The following is a 17,403-nucleotide window of genomic DNA, read 5'->3' as shown; positions in this document are numbered from 1 at the left end:
GCTAGAAGCCAGATAAAACTGCTGCATTACAATTCTAATAACAAAGCTAAATCTGGCAACAATGCAAGTCTTCACAATATTGGCTTATTATATAATTATTTTAAAATATATTTATTTTACAATAACACCATCGTTGACATAGGAGCCTTTTCATTAAAATTAAAATCTAATAAAATATCTCAATATGTCAAACAGAAAGCAGTTGTAGAGTTTGGTGTTATTATATACAATTCAGTTGCTTAAAAGGTAACATAAGTATTTTTAAATGTTTAAAAACTGTGAGGGCAGTTATGATGAAAAATGCAATTTAGGCATGCTTTAAGGCTTCTTTTACTGTCAGTTTTGGCAAAACACATTCATTCTTCTTGACGAAAGCTCTGACGGATCTGGAGTTGGTGCTGAAGTAAGTTCTCAATGCCCAGCCCATAGCCTTCTGTATGAAGAATTCTTTTTCATGAGCCCTTTGTAAGCAGTACCTGTAAAAATTGATAAAGAAACGATAAAATAAAGAAGAAATAAACACAAATTACCGAAATAAAGATTAACCATCATGTTGAGTCAAATCAGCCCACAGACATATTTGTTTTTAACATTTGTTTGGAGATAACTGCAAAAACAACCAATTTAAGAAATATTTTCAGTATGAAGGGAGAATCTGTCAAAGGAGGTAATGTTAAGACAATTAAAAATGTTTCTAAAGCACTGGCACTGGGCTCTGCCGAGGGAAAGGGGTGCACAAGGATAAAATTTCTTGCTTCACTCAGCAAATTGTTATAGTTATTTTCTCAGGAAAAAAGAGCATCACTAAAGTTCTGGGGGAGGTGGCAATGCACATGGCCCATTGTGCCTGTAACTAACATTATTATCACTTCAATAGGTGTCTATTCAAAATGCGCGTGAAACTTTACAACCTGAATAATCTATCCTCATCCGTTTCTTTACGATATTTCAACTGATGCAATATAGCAGATCTTCGCAGCCACATTTCGCTATCATCAATCCATTGGTCCATCACTGGTATTAGATCTGCAGGGTATTTGCTTACCAAGAAGCCTACAACTGAAAAAGGTATAAACTCACTTAAGAAAAGATCTGATGTATTTAAAATAGAACAGTGCTCATAGAACAGTGCTCATTGCTACAGCAATTTTTTTACAATTTTTAACTTGAACAAAAATTTAATATTGATTTCTAAATTAAGTGCATCATTTTTAGTTGGGTAAATAAAGCTCCATAAAAATTCTGTATTGCACTGTCAAGTTGTAAATTAATGAACAGATAACATGAACTGTTTTGAAGGTGAAGACCTTTTTTTCAAATCCCAAAATTTCTCTAAGATATTACAAATTCAATAATTTGCCAAATCTACCTTCAATGAAGTCTATTATCCAAATGGATGCAATTGAATGGGGCTGGTTTATAGAATATTAAGAAATATTTTCAGTGAACAATAACTTGGCTCGTAAGATTTCACTTTTCCATCAATATTTCTCAAGTAAATTATATTTAGCAATGTGAAATTATGGCCTACCACCACTTAGGCTATCAACGGTGTCCCACCAACTCTTTTCACTGACAAGAAAGTTTTTTATGTTTTCCACAGTCTCTAAACATGTTGTTTTGTCTGTGCTGAGGATGTTTTTGTTGTGTATCGCACACTCTACAGCAAAGTATTGCATCTCCCTGCGATCCTGTGACCAAGCTAACTTCATCACCTCCCAAAGGCATGATGCATTCAGTTTTGGGTAATTTTTCATGACCTACATAACAAAAATCATACTTTAACTTTGTCATTGAGGCAGGGTTGGGGACAAAAATTGCTCAAGACGCATTCATAGACCTTTTTTTTTTAGAAATATCACCACTATAAAACCTCTCATCTGTACCAGTACATATTTTATGATACAAATAATAATGGGATGAAACATTCTTAAAAGATCCTTTAAATGGTTAATTAAATAAATGTAAAGCACAGGTTATTTATTTTAAGGTTATTTTGAAAATCTAACTGCTTTTAGACTTTTGTGAACAAGAAACAGTTGATGCACATACTGCACTAATTTTAGCATATATAACACACATTACTCCAATCTGAAAAATAAATACCTGTCTTTCTATAGTTCTTCTTTCTGTTGCCTGAAGCCCATAAAACTCAAATTTATTTCTCATGTATTTCTTCATTCCAGCAGCTTTATCCTTATTTGCACTAAGACCGAATTCTTTTTTGACATGGTTAACAATTTGTAAAGGGGTATTGCCTCTTTGAAAATTGCTCTGTGTGCTTCTCCTGCACTGTGCAAGCTTTAAGTTGCTTTTAACTTTAGGCATGACACTGACTGAAAAATTCTTCCTTCAATTGTCTGGAAAATAGAATAATAAAAAGGCACAATACACACATTCAGTTAATCATTACCATTTTTATGTATATATATCAGTGTTTCTACTGGTCTAAACTTTGTCTGTCTGGAATATTCCAGTCAGCATTTCCATGTGAAAAACACCCATCCAAATTGTCATTTTTATTGTTTATGTGTATTGAGTGAAAAAAAGTTATGCAACCTGAATCTTCCTAAGGAAAGCCCATGTTTATATAGATAGATTGATACAATATTATTATTATTTGAATTTTTCTTAAAAGAAAAGATCAAAATTTTCATTGGCATAACACTTTTACTGAAAAAATTGTCAAATATTTTTGAGTAGTTCAATTATGTTTAATGATGATACTCAAGGACATAACTTGAATTAGAAAATGGCTATATCACCCTTTAGAGTTAAATGGGATACATTAAAATATACATATCTTAAATAAATCTTTGAGCCACAGCATGATATAGTTCAAGTCATCTCACAGGTTTATTTTGAACGGTTCCAACACAGGTACTCAAAGTGAATTGTATATTTTGATAAAGTCAGTTTGTTAAAAAATTTTATGTCAAATAAACAAGAATAAGCTATTTAAATTCATTCATCACTCTTTAATTTGTCAAAGATTAGTTCAGCTGTTCTTGAAATTCATGTGTAAGTATTGCCATATATCTTCAATATGAAAAACAGCAACAGCACTGACATCAAATTATTACTGCATTAATTTTATGAAAAAAGGGAACATAATGTAATTTCTCAGTAAATACCAACAAACTTTATTAAAAGTACTGGTAACATTCACCAAATCAAAATGCTGTCTTTTGCCAGAAGAAATAATGATTTTTGCAGTTTGTCATAATAATGAACATAATTGCACAAAAATGTAAAATCAATAAAGATTTCACAGGATTTGGAGGAAAGAGGGGTTACAAATAATGTACAACTAAGCAGTGCTGCAACAAATAAAAGCTGACAGAATTCACCTGTACATATTTTATGGTTATTTTCTTCTGAAATGCTGAAATGGAGTCAACTGCACAACACCATGTTTTGTGCATCACTTTTGTTACAGTCTTGAAATGACCTTCCTGATGCGTAGAGTTTCATCCTCATCTACTTAAAGTTAACCCTACTTCACAAGGATTCCCGTACTTGAAACTAATCTAGCATGATGCTATGCACTGATGTCAGACACTTAGTAGGCTTTTCGTGGATGATCCCCATTATACTTTTGCAATATGAGATTCTTTTACCACTTAGGCAGGGTTGTGAAAAATACAAAGCATCCTTAAAATATTTACCCCCCTTTTCAAACTTTTTAATCTTATAAACAAGTAACTATATCATATTAATCAATACTAGTAAGTCATCTTTGCTCCAGAATTAGAAGACACACTTCAAACAGAACAGAGTCCTTATCAATGAATCTCACGAGTGATGTTATGGATCCATCTAGTCAGCAAAAATTCAGTTACTATGGAACAGCTATAAATAGCTCACTTAAGTTGTTTTTTTAACCTTAGAAAGACAGGCAAAAATACATAAATGTGAAAATTTTAAATGCATGTGGTAGCATAACTCTAGGGCTGTATGGATCATCTACCTTGGACAGTCTTTTGCAAAAAATCAAATATTACGTTTTATCTCATTAATACAGCCTTAAAACATAAATATTTCTAATCCTTTTGACTGGCAGTAAAGTGTTTTAAGTATAAAGGCACCAACATGGTACTTCTACCAAGGCTCTTCTGTTATAAAATTGGATGTGTATGGTAACAACTAGAAGAGCCCCTGGTAGAGTATCAAAATGGCACATGCTTGATAGATGTTAATAAACAAAACTATAATACTGTAAAACATCTAAAACATTGTACAAAAACAAAGTTAGCATATTCCAAATCATTTTGGTGGCAAGCAGAATGATATTAAATGTCTCTGATAAAAGGTCAAAATATTACAAGATTAAATCTCATTAACATAGCCCAAAAAAGTATATTTCTAATCCTTTTGGCAATAGGACAGCTGTCAGATAACTACAGATATTAACAAAAGTTAATTTACCATAACATGAAACGTAAATAATGTAGATGCTGCTGAGTAGTAAATTTAATATACTCCTAATCCTTTTTGTGGCAAGGGGAGTGGCAAAAATATGGAAATATACCAAAAAGGCCCAAAAACATCCTTAAAATTGCAAAGCATTTCACTGTCGCTATATGTTAGTATTCCTTTCCAAGCTTCATATGTAGTCTGTCCTTGTAATACAATGTAAAGCTGCCAGTAAAAGAAACCTGCTGCTGCCAGCCCACAAGTCAAGCATGCATAAAACACTCCTACTATTAACAATTGGTATGGAATTACAGAACTTTCAAACCACCACCCATAGAGAGTATTTGGCAAGAGAGTTAACAGAGTAAACATTCCAAAGCTGATATTAAAATATTTCTTTAAATACATGGCGATGATGACTAGGGAATAAAATGATCCAATGAACATGTAAAAACACCATAGTATAAAATATTTTTGATTGTAGAAGCCAATACAAGTGCACATGAAGAAACAATGATGGTCACGTTTCAGGATGCATTCATTGCACAACAAACAGTGATGACTTCTTTTTGGAGCTAAAGCATTGCAGGAATCACACACTGTTGTATTTATTTCTTCCGTTTCATTGTGCAAAGGACTTTTGGCATCCATTTCTGGTGTACCTGCACTGCTGCTGTTCATATTCTTATCTGCATCTTTTCGTCTGGTCACAGACTGATTTGAAATTTTGACTAAGTTTTTCTTTTGTTCATCAGTAGTTTTTCTTTTTCGTGAAGATATATTCCTTATTTCTGGTTTGTTCCATAATGGAGGTAGATTGTGAATTGATGAATCGGTTGTGATCACAAGTACAACGTTACCTACAACTTGTAGGAGTATAAAACACGTAAAAATGTCATGTTTCATAACTGAAGTAGCGAATTCTCCAAAGATAAATGGGATCATTTCAAATAAAACCAGGTATGTAGTAAGCGATGTTAGGGTGCAAAAGTATGAGAAGGCAATTAAATTCCAAATGGCTAAAGCTTTCAATCTCCAATTACTGCCATTGCGTCCAAAAACACCGAAAATCCCCATTTTCTTGTAATCTACCATACGTTGGAGCAAGAGATGGTGTGGACCACTTACCGGATGTTTGTTTCACCTAAAATAAAGACTTGGTGCGTCACACGAAACAAAAATAAATTTTAATGATTTTTTTACTTGCTTATCAAAACATATTCCGACGGAAAAACATTATATTTAAAAGGGACACGCTTATCATGTAAATACCCTATTGTAATCTTGAGAAATAAATTTCTCAGAATTCGCGACTGAACTGCAGCACTGCAGCTGAGAGGTCGTGTAACAAGTAGGCTAAAGAGCACGTTTTAATGTTTCTGTTCATTCACTCTCAAACGTAGCTCTACATAATAATTATGTGGACACTACATATATATATAACAACATATATTTATAGCCTTTCTTTGTGTTACATGTCCTTTGGTAGCTTGAGTTTATCTTGTGGCTTTTGATGTGGCCTTTCTTTCGAAGCACGACATCTGTAAATAAACATAGATCTACCATTGGGTCATTGATAAGTCATACATTTGGGAGACGAATATTGAAACTGTCGAATTTGACTGTAATTTGAGGTAGGTTGATTTTTTAACACCCGATCTATTTCATATGTAGTTATGCACGTGGTATCATCATTTTTGTGCTGCGAGTTCTTAGAGTTAGTGTTAAAATTTCAATGGTGGCCGCCCTGAAATAAAATCGTTTGTACAAGTATTGATGTACCCATAGGGTGGATCCATTGTCAAACTGTCAGACTATACCTTCTCTATTAATGCTAGGGACTTAAAATTGGTATACAGATAGCCACATATGTGCGTATGCATAAACTGTTTGAAATTGTATGCTTGAATATTTAGATCATATACATGTACTACTAGTACTAGTACTTCCAGAAAAGCTACATGTACCACCCTTCATTAAATTTATAGGTACTGTATTTAAGGAAGGGCTTCGGTTTCAGCTTCACACTACTATCAGCAATAAGGCATGTTGCCAGTCAGGTTTATTTAATATTAGATATACTGATGTATGCATAGAATAAATTATTAATATAGTTTACTTAGAAGATCCATATATCTGGGGTGGCGTTAGCAATTTTTTTCATTTAGCCAAATTACTACTTTTCATCGCTTTTTTGTCCAAATGGTTTAAATTTGACTAAAATCAGTCATATTAACCCTATTTTGTTTAGCCAAAGTCAGTCAATTTTAGCATTTGGCTAAATTGGCGAGTGTTAGCGCTACCCCAGCATACTGTATATATATATATATATAAAGACAGGAGATTTACCCATACCTCAGTTACAGTGGCATTGTATGTGTTGGAGATTAGAGGTACAGTTCACTGGTCGGTAAAATCAACTTGACCAAAGACCAAAAGCTTACCCTACATTATGCCAGCATAGGAATATTGATACTGTCCATTACTTTCAATGTTCTCAAGTTCAGGGTTGTGTATAATACATACCATGCAGTAGAATAGCAATATATTCCTGCACACACACACACACACACACACACACACACACACACACACACAGTAATAAAATGTCTTTACTAGTACTGAGTTTTCTTAGACAAAAATGTTGTGGATTTTATCTTTATTAAAAGATATCACCCACTCATTCAACCCTTTCAATCAGCTTCATATATATAGATAATTTTTTTAAATTTCAGTATGGACTTCCTGAAGCGGGTTTATGGAGCAGCCCAAAATGCTGTTCAGTCATTCACAAATCCCTACAAAATACAGGAAGTCAATTCCAAGAACTATGACAAGTGAGTGTGTATGATATTGGTAATGAAAACTACTACTACTACTACTACTACAAATTCCTGTTAAAGTACACGTATATATGTTATTACAGAAATACATACATACAAGCACACTTATGTGATAGATAATTGAAAAAAATACACGTAATATATGCACATGCACACATTCATAAATCCAAATATGCATGCACATTGTGATTCATGCTGAAAAAAAAAATTCCCACAACATATACTGCTACATGTATGTGAAAATTTTCCATTTTCAAATGTTTCACCTATTCTGAAATCTAAAAGAATTTTTTTTTTTTTTTTTTGAAAATTCAGTTCTAGTTTGGTGTGTAAAGAGGATCTGTTTGCCCTGTACAAGATGGGAAAAACCTATGATGCAATCGTGCGTTTTCCAGAACAAACTGATAAAGCTTTCAGGTAAGTATTAGACATGTTTATTTTTACTTCACTTATTGTCAACAAAATGTTCCAATAATTTGTACATACATGTCATTACATATATTGTATTTTTAATGCTTATCTTGTGTCCAGTTGTCAGTGGAAATGAGTAGAAAGAGGGTGAAAGCTAAAGTTAAAATGTCTTAATAATAATAATAATAATTTATTAAGCCAATAAAATACATAAAATAAAATTAGGTGACATGGATTTCTTTGAAAAACTGTGCAGCTCATTATATATACTGGTATCACTTCAGCCTTTTCAGACTTGAAAAAGAAATGGATGCATTGTCTCAGTTTACCAATTTACAAGAGAAATTAAATCCTCTGGTAATGAGTAGCCACTCAGTACTTCAGAAAGACAAACTGCAAGAACTGATAGACTGCTTAAGAGAAAACCCAACTTGGTCTTGTGCTCACCTTGCTACTCAACTTGGACTGAAAAATAGTCTCCGTCACCCTTCAGTTCTGTGGTGAGTTCACCAATTTAGAATAATATTAATTTACCAATCCATAAAGTTACATATACTGTGGCATGATATGGATTAGCTGAAAATGGGTCCAGGTCAATCCATGTACATTTTTGCTGCAAGTGTACATATTCACCAAATTGCCCCAAATATATAGTGGTATTCACAGTAGTACATTATACGCGACTACCCCTGATCCCACATTGTTTCTGGAGTGGCCTGCATTTTCAACTAAACACCTAAAATATTCAGTCATAAGATCATTGATGTAATCTCCCATCCTTTTTATGAATACATTTTTTATAAATTTGGATTTATAATGTATATCTGATATAATAGTTTCATAAACTCCGCTGATCCTAAAACTGGCTTGGCACCAATCCATTTGGCAGTGAAGAGCAACATGACAGATCTTGTCAAAGAATTGGTGGTGTGTCAGGCTCAAACATCCCTAATTGATGCACTGGGGAACACAGCCTATCACTATGCTGCTGTAACAAATAGGGATATTATTAGGGTAAGACTTATAGTGAACTAGTTTTTCAATTAGTTGCCAAGTAAGGGTGTTTTTTTCAAACACATTTCATTTTTAGTACAGAGAATGTAGAGGTATTAATGTGTCAAGTTTAACAGTTTTATACCTGTCCTTTTCAAAAATCATTTTGTAATACTGACTGCATGGAACCTATGAACCTATAGTTAGATTTATATATGTGTACTCAATGTTTAACTGATCAGAAATTCCATAGAAAAATATTTTGGAGCTTTATTTTGAGATTATTTTCTAATGTCTTTTTTTTTTAATCCAGATACTTGCCACTCGTGATATTGCCAAAGTTGTGAACACTTGCAATGGGGAAGGTGAAACACCATTACATATTGCTGCACTGCACAACAAAGATGAGTGTTTAGATGAGCTTTTGATTCATGGTGCTGATCCTATGCTCACTAATTCCTACAGGTTCCCAATACATTGTGCTACAAAAAATTCAAATATAAAGTGAGTTCAAGTGTTAGTATGCAATCAGTCAAAATCATTAAAACTTTTTTTTAGATTAGGAAAGTATGTGACATGAGTGTAAAAAAATTGTTGAGAATCATTTTGTACTTTGAAACACTAAATCTTAATATTTAGAATTTTTTTTCAAATGTTTAAAGAAATATCATGATTGAACATATAATTGAAGGTGATTTTGTTTATTTATTTGTTTGTCATTTGTTTATATATTTATATATTTTTTCATTTCCTTTCGAAGATGCATAGAAATTTTAGTTAAGAGGTGTCCCAACCAGTTGACTATGCAAGACACAAAGTATGGTGGTGCTCCTATTCATTGGGCTAAAACCAAAGAGGTATTATGCATGCTATATTGCAAATGTTAATGTTTAGTGTTTAAGAAAATACCCTGTCACTTTTATGTATCTGATTAGAATGTTCATTTGATGTCGTTGTTGAGATATATATTACACATTTTTACAAGTCACTGATTACAATTAAAACATACCTACAGAACAGAATATGTGTGTTTACTTTCACATTTCAAAAGGTATAAAAGTTTTATTGAATACCAGAATAATGTCCTATGCTTATAAGGTATTACAAAACTTTATATTTTATAGCATGATTGATAACCTTTAATTTATGTTATAACTTATAAAGGTTTTATTTTCTTTTGCAGACAGTAGCCTTGCTTGCAGACTTGGGGTGCGATACAAATGCTCGAAATTTTTCTGGTGATACACCTTTGCATATTATGATACAGAGAAAACGTGTGGAGTGTATAGTTGAATTGCTGTCACGTGGGGCAGATGCTAATGCTATTGGTTATCAAGGAAATACACTATTACACTTGGCCCTTCTGGTAAATATTTCTTCATATTCTTTTAAAAGAAAGATAAATTCATTTGATAAAACAAAAGTTCAAGCATCATCATCAATTCATCATATATCATTGTACATCTACATACCTGTCTCAAGAGAGTAACTTAGTCCAAACTTTAATGCCAATACAATATCTGCAGAATATTGGAAAAAGTTTTTCACATAACTTGTACATTCTGTTTACACTTGTGTGCCTCAACATATCTCATTTACCTTTGATTTGAGTTTACTGCAACTACAAGTATGGTTCACTTTTGTCTTCGTCTTTTTTTTTTTGTGTGAAACATTTTTGCTGGACTTTGTTTATTATGATATGATTATTATGAAAATACTTTGATGAGAAACTCAAGAAGTATTATCATGGAAGAGCGTATTTCTTTAATGCCAGCAATTTGGTGTGCAACAAATTCTGATGTTTCAGACAGAAGATGTAGATGTTGTAAGATCCATCATTGTGTTTGGATGTGACGTGAATGCTGCTAATTCATTTGGAGTTATGCCTAGACACATTGCAGCTAACAGTTCAAGCAAAAGCAGGTAAGATATGATACACATTAACAAGGAAAGATTGTTGATTATGAAGATGGTTATAACAATTGGTTTTCAACATATCACAACTGCATCAATTATGTAACTTGCAACTTCAGTATTTTGTCTTTTAAAGTTAAAATAGGCAGTCTGTATGAATAGCTGCCTTCAAACAACTTTTAATATTTTGGCGCTAAAATATAATTGCTGTACTTTTTTGTTCTTAATTTCACTGAATACAAATTATCTAGTTCACGCAAAAGTTAAGTTGTCACCTAGATAACATTTCTTATGGTTGTTACAACTCCGATATGATTAACGTTTCTCCTGTGCATGTATGGGGTATGGGGAGTGTGAACACTGGACTTTTACAGCTTTACTAAGCACTAGTCACTATTCCTCTCGGTTCTACCATCTATGTGTCCTTTTAGATATAATAAACTTAAGAGAGGGATGAGTGAGTTGGGGACTTGAATGCCTCTCTTGGAGCTCTTGGGTAAGGAAATTGGCAACTTTTTCTTTTCAAAGCCAAGGTTTTGTTTGTACTTGGGACTCCAGATATTAACCTGCATTTCCCACTTACAGGGATGCCCTGGTATACTGTCTTCATATGGTTGGTGCCCTGCGCTGTAGGGAGGGAATGCAAGGGTGTTCTGATGGTTGTAAGTCAGATGGAAAGAATGATGGAAAACCAGATGGAAAGCCAGCACCACCTCCTGATGAACCAGTCATGTGTAAGGATGTTTTGTACCAAGAAAGTGTGTAAGGGGACAATAAATATAAGGATAAAAAAGAACATTTACTTGCACTTGATTAATTATGACAGTTGATTGCTTTTGTCAGGGGAAATCATATATATATGAACAATGCCTCCATGTTTATAATTTTAATTTTTATTGTATTTATCTTTATATGAATTTTGCATCAACTTCATGTGCAGTAAATTTGATATGGGTCAAAAAATCATGGATACTTATATAATTGATTTTGAATTTCAGTACATGAAGAGATGTTAAGAGATGCATTGGAAGGAACTGCTTCCTTTAATGCCTGGCATACCAGCATTGATCTAAAACAGAAAGCTGGACTCAGGGTATGCTCAGTTTAGTTTATATCTTCAAGCCTACAGTAACAGGTTGGATAGTGATGAGGCAAACCATCCCATTGTTGATATATTCTGACCAATCCCTTAATTTTGTCTCACCCATAAAACTTCTTGGACAAAAATCTAGAGGACACCATAATGGTTGTAACTATAATTATGTATTAAGTTCTCTGACCACTCATAAAATATTGTTATGCCAGTTGCCTTCTCTTGAAATGTGTAGACCAGGTGATGAAAATAATTAATGAATATGATTTAGATACTGAAATAATCTTGCTTGAATTTTTTATCATGAATTATTTAAATTTCCCCTTTCAACTAAAACATTTATCTCTAGTTAAAAGTTGAAAAATCCCATTGCCTTGTTCACCTTGATAAATCCAGTAATTTACTTCACCTTGAATTTGTTGTGCCTAAGTTTTAAGATTGGTCTAAGCATGGTCCCACTTTTATCTTTAGGTACTGAGCCTTGATGGTGGAGGGATCCGTGGCCTGGTCCTTATACAAATACTGCTTGCCATTGAGCAGGCTGCAGGAAAACCCATACGTGAGATGTTTGACTGGTTTGCTGGGACAAGCACAGGGGGAATACTGGCCTTGGCTATTTTGCATGGTAGGAGATGAATAGCTATTCATGTAATTATTTGTATCATATTGTATTATCAGATTTTTGTCATTTATCATTCAGCCTGAGTGACAGTTTGTTTGAGACTCACCTCCATAATCATCACTTTTAAATGTTTTTCAGGTGAACCACATAAAAGCAGTTGTTTATGTTATATAGTATATACTGTGAAAGTCGAGGTGTTTTCATAAGATCATACTTATACATTGTTTTTTTTTCCAGGCAAAACCCTGAGGTATACAATGGGACTGTACTTCCGACTTAAGAGTCAAGTATTTGTTGGAGGAAGGCCGTACAATTCAGAAAAATTTGAGAGCTTTCTGAAGCAAGAATTTGGAGAAAACACAAAAATGACTGATGTAACTGAACCCAAGTTAGTACTCAGTCTTGTTCTGTGAGCTCTAGTTGTGAAACTGCATTGAATTTGTTTTTCAAATGTTTATCATGTTAAATAATATCTCTTGTATTAAAGATTTATATCAATATGATATGGATGCCTATGGTCCATCACCATCATCCAAAATGTGTATTTAAAGGCCCATTTCATTAAAAAAAGTAAATGAAATTTTTGACAAAATTTTCTCTATGGTTTTTTTCAGTTTTCTTGTTTTTGTAACAATAATCTGTTAGCCTGCCAATGCATTTTAAAATTTTTAATGCACATATTTTTCTCTTTATTTCTTCCCTGTAGAGTTATGGTCACAGGTGTTTTGGCTGATCGTCATCCAGCAGAATTGCATCTGTTTAGGAATTATGTGTCCCCACGGAAAGCTGCCCAGTCCCCTTCCACATCCAAACCAACTGTGGACACTAACAATTTTGAGCCCGTCAAAGGCCCTCATGGTAGGAACACTGCTTATTTTGCTATTTCTTCTCCTACTTCTGCTACTTATGTTTTTTTGTAGTTTACTCCATCTTGGCAACATTAATACTTTTTTCATTATATATCTATTTCCACTCTCCAGGTTGATTCACTGAACAAATTGATAAAGAAAAAATGATCATTAATGTATATTGTTGAAAATGTTTTAGTCTTTTAAATGGCGCCCAATATTATGCCAGCATGACCTAGGTATTTTACTTTGCAGTGGAATATGTAGACAGTACATTATTTTCTTGTTAAGGTACTGGCACATGTTATAAAAATGGTATTAATGAAATGGAAAAAGAAGAACAACCCAAAAAAAGATGCATCATTTATTTAATTTTTATTTTTATTAATTGCATTGCCTGAGTTTTGACAAAATGATATTTGACATGAAGTTGAACAGAGATCCCCATTTTAAATATAGAGTACCATAGAGAATTAATTGATTATAGATACTTAGAAGCCACAAAGAAAACTAAAACAAATTTGTAGAAGGGTGTCCTTATTACAATTTTTATAGAACAGCCAGTATGGAGAGCAGCCAGGTGCACAGGGGCAGCACCTACCTACTTCCGTGCCATGGGAAGATTTTTGGATGGGGGACTTATTGCCAACAACCCAACCCTTGATTTACTGACTGAGATCTGGGAGTACAATATGGCACTTAAATTTTTAGTAAGTCAGAAATAACATGATGTTAATGGCAGACATGTACATCACAAATAAACTAAATAATTCCTATCATTTTTTTTTTTTCGCTTAAGAATGGCTGATGCAGATATTAGTGTCATGATTTAAAATTTTGACTTGTCTTATGCAGGTTGCTAAAGAATATTGATTTATTATATTATATCAACATTCAAAGTTATTATTTACTTTACAATATGAGAATTAGGGTATCGATATTTCCTTGAGAATGGTTTTCACTAATTATTTGTGGCAAAGTCTGTGCAAAATAATGACATTAATCAACACTGTAATTGATTATTATCTTGTTTGTTTTGGTATGGGGGACATACAATATTCTTCATCATTACAAGTAAAGCTTCAGATTTTAGATAACAGAGGACGTAATCTTGAATAAACTATTAAATTTGTACACTGCAATTATATTTGTTTTTCATTTTAGAATCAGGAAAGTAAAATGCGCCCCTTAGGTCTTGTGGTCTCTTTAGGCACTGGGCGCATCCCAGTGACTCCTGTGTCAAACTGTGATGTTTTCAGACCAGGGGGACCAATAGATCTTGTCAAGTTAGGGTTTGGAGCTCAGGCATTGACTAATTTGCTGATAGATCAGGTAAGAGAGGCAGAAAAAATATTGTTAAAAAAAAACATGTTTATGTTACAGTAAGTGAATTGTAAAACTTTTAAGTCATTTGTGCCCCAGGTATTAACTGCATTGTTGGTTGACTTGTTTATTGCATACAGAAAACATGAATAGGATAGAAAATTATTTATGTAACTTACCTGTTTTGCAAAGAGCAGTATGAATTCTAATAAGATCACAAGTGATTGTGTGCACATTTTACACTGGCATATGACAAAGGTGATTTACTGAAGATAAAAGACATGAACATTTTAAATTATACATGATGCATGATTTATTGAATTATGACAAAAACCACTTATTTGTCTAAAAAAAAGTGCATGCCAGTGTGAACACAACATTGAATTAGAGGTTTGATGGAAGCAAATAGATAAACTGTACAATTATAAGATGCAAGGCCATCTTTATTTCAGGAATTGAAAAATTTGATGATAGTGTTTAGGAATGGGGTAATTTTAATTCAAAATATACATTTACCTGTACTACATAAAAACTACGTAACATCTTTCAGGCCACACAAGCAGAGGGCCGTGTAGTAGATCGCTGTCGAGCCTGGTGTGCCATGGTCAACATCCCATTCTTTCGCTTCAGCCCTCAGTTGTCAGATGATATTTCTTTGGATGCCACTGAGGACACCATTCTTTGTAGAATGCTGTGGGACACTCAGGTGTATCTTTATCAGAATCGTGAGAAAATAAATCACCTAGCAAGAGTGCTTACTTCCCTTGATGGGGGTAGAAAAAATGAAGGAATCATGGAATGGAAACAGGCAGTTTGCTGACAGATTTGTAAAAAACCACATCATAAACATTCTTATTATTTCTAATAATCGAACAACTGAGTAAAAGTATATTGAGTATATTGTGATAAGCATTCCTATAAAATGAAGAAGTGAATTTTTATTTCAGATATTTCAAATTTACAAAAATGAATATTTTTGCTTATTTTATTTATCAGCCCTCCCAAGGAGGTTATGTTTTTGATAATACTTGTCTTTATGTTTGTCTGTCTGTTAGCAACATTATGCAAAATGTTATGGACGGATTTTTATAAAATATTCAGGATAGGTATGAGGGGCTCTCTTTGAATCAATTAGATCTTGGTGATGATCCTTCATTCAGTTGATTAATAAATTCTCTTGGTAGAGGTCTGCATTCATTGAGTGCTTTTCTAGATGTTATTATTTTGTATGTGTGAGCTTTTGGAACATGTTTACATTTAACAGTAAAAGGTTTAAGGTAAAGGATGGATGGTATGGAACAAGTTTTATTTTTCAAACTCAGAAGGGAAATGTTGATAATGACGCCAATAATGTTATTGTTTGCTTTGAATATCAAATAGTATGAATTTGTACTTTGACCAACGGTAACTATTGCAAGAACTTCAAAATTTAAAAAAGAAAAATACAAGGGAACCAAGTACTTACCAAATGGCTTTTCCAAAATAAAAGTAGAAATAAATTGTAACTATATATATATGTATATTCGTTAAGGTTCTGAAAAACGATCTATGGAAATAAAATGCTTGAAGAACTAGATATTTAAGAAATACTTGATTTTATGATTACATAGATCTAGGATGATAGGAGTGCTTACGTTTCTGAGACTCCCAACATCGACGTAATGAAAGATGCGCCACGCCACGCACCGCACGAGTCATTGCGTATCATTACGTACCAATACGCTGTCATCAAACACGCACAGGGCCGTTTAATTACCCAAGATTGTTATATCTTGCTGGGTAACAAATTATTTAAATGGTCTTTAGAGCACATATCACGACTCAGACGAGATGCATCTAGTATACACGCACGCATAGCATGAATGCGTTCTCCCGTCCACAACACCGCGCACAGATGGAAACCAGTTTGGCGACAAATCCTTTTTCCAAAATAATGTTTCTTAGCAACCAAAATAGTTCCAGTAATGTAAATTGTTAAATCCACTAAATGATGAATATAATTTTTAATTAAAAGCGTTAAGATGAAATAAAACATTTGGTACTCTGAGGATGTTCAAAAATACATTTGCATTCATTCAAACAAACTAGTTTCAACAAGTATCCAGTGCCCAAACATATGTATAAGACTTTGAAGATCTGATAGTTTTTAAATTTGGTACTGTTATTTTTAAGTTCGACGCAGAGAGAGAATGGCATGTTTTTACTCGTCTCCTAAGTAAATGGTGTATTTTAGCATGGAATAATTAATGCATGACTCGGCACTGCGACACAAAAAAATTAATAATAAGACGAATTGCAGTATATTTCGTTACCTTCTTGCCGTTTCTTTCTCATTAATACCACTGTGTTAAAGCTCTTACAAGTGAAGGCCGTAAATTGAATTCAGTTGATGTTCTTGATTTAAATGTTAATGTTTTGTTGTCTTCTGCACCCTTTTTTGTAAGAAGTGCATGCCGAGCAGAAGGGGCTTAATTGTACAATGTCGCAGGAGAGAAGACTGGTTGCCTATATTGTACTCCAACGAAAAAAAAAAAGATTTTCTGTACTTTGTTTAAAACGTTGCCCACTACTCCACTTAATGGCTCTACCAGCCCATATACTGCCCAAAGCAGCATCCTATACTTCCCCGTAATATTTCCTCTCTGGAGTTATTTCTTTACAACTATCTGCGACTTTGTTTTTGTAAATTATCTTCAAATAACGTTGGTTTTGTATTGGTTGATATCTAATTCAAGGTGAGTTGCAATTGCGAAAATGCTGACCCTTCAGTGTCGTTTTCTGTAAACTTTTTTGAAAATAGAAACGCATACTTAATGGCTAAAGGAGCTGGATTGGCGTGAGTGGCTAATCTTTTTACGTTATGCAATGCAGCGATGCAGAGTTGCATTTACTATTGTATTTCTTTACCATAACTCATGTTTTTGTATTTATGTATTTATG

General features: G+C 33.4%; 2 protein-coding genes across 2 annotated transcripts; one reads left to right on the top strand and one right to left on the bottom strand.

Annotated features, from left to right (window-relative positions):
• Positions 1–77: 77 nt before the first annotated feature.
• On the bottom strand, positions 78–5,696 carry LOC106162775 (uncharacterized). Its single transcript, XM_013540190.2, has 5 exons — positions 5,545–5,696; positions 2,107–2,360; positions 1,532–1,760; positions 912–1,059; positions 78–476 (listed from the first exon to the last, which is right to left on the bottom strand). The coding sequence occupies exons 2-5, from the start codon at positions 2,326–2,328 to the stop codon at positions 308–310; spliced, it is 768 nt and encodes a 255-aa protein (XP_013395644.2). The 5' UTR covers positions 2,329–2,360; positions 5,545–5,696; the 3' UTR covers positions 78–307.
• An 80-nt stretch (positions 5,697–5,776) lies between these two features.
• LOC106181653 (85/88 kDa calcium-independent phospholipase A2) lies at positions 5,777–16,039 on the top strand. The gene is made up of 17 exons (XM_013566105.2): positions 5,777–6,050; positions 7,152–7,253; positions 7,575–7,676; positions 7,955–8,170; positions 8,507–8,684; positions 8,977–9,167; positions 9,424–9,520; positions 9,847–10,029; positions 10,471–10,586; positions 11,163–11,311; positions 11,576–11,670; positions 12,142–12,295; positions 12,530–12,680; positions 12,999–13,150; positions 13,696–13,850; positions 14,305–14,472; positions 15,014–16,039. The coding sequence occupies exons 2-17, from the start codon at positions 7,153–7,155 to the stop codon at positions 15,281–15,283; spliced, it is 2,478 nt and encodes an 825-aa protein (XP_013421559.2). The 5' UTR covers positions 5,777–6,050; position 7,152; the 3' UTR covers positions 15,284–16,039.
• Positions 16,040–17,403: the final 1,364 nt, after the last annotated feature.

The sequence above is a fragment of the Lingula anatina genome, chromosome 2 (assembly GCF_051362555.1).
Source record: "Lingula anatina isolate TDL-2025a chromosome 2, LinAna3.0, whole genome shotgun sequence".
NCBI lineage: Eukaryota > Metazoa > Brachiopoda > Lingulata > Lingulida > Lingulidae > Lingula > Lingula anatina.
Note: the sequence above shows the minus strand (reverse complement) of the source record. Positions and strands in the feature narration are given on the sequence as shown.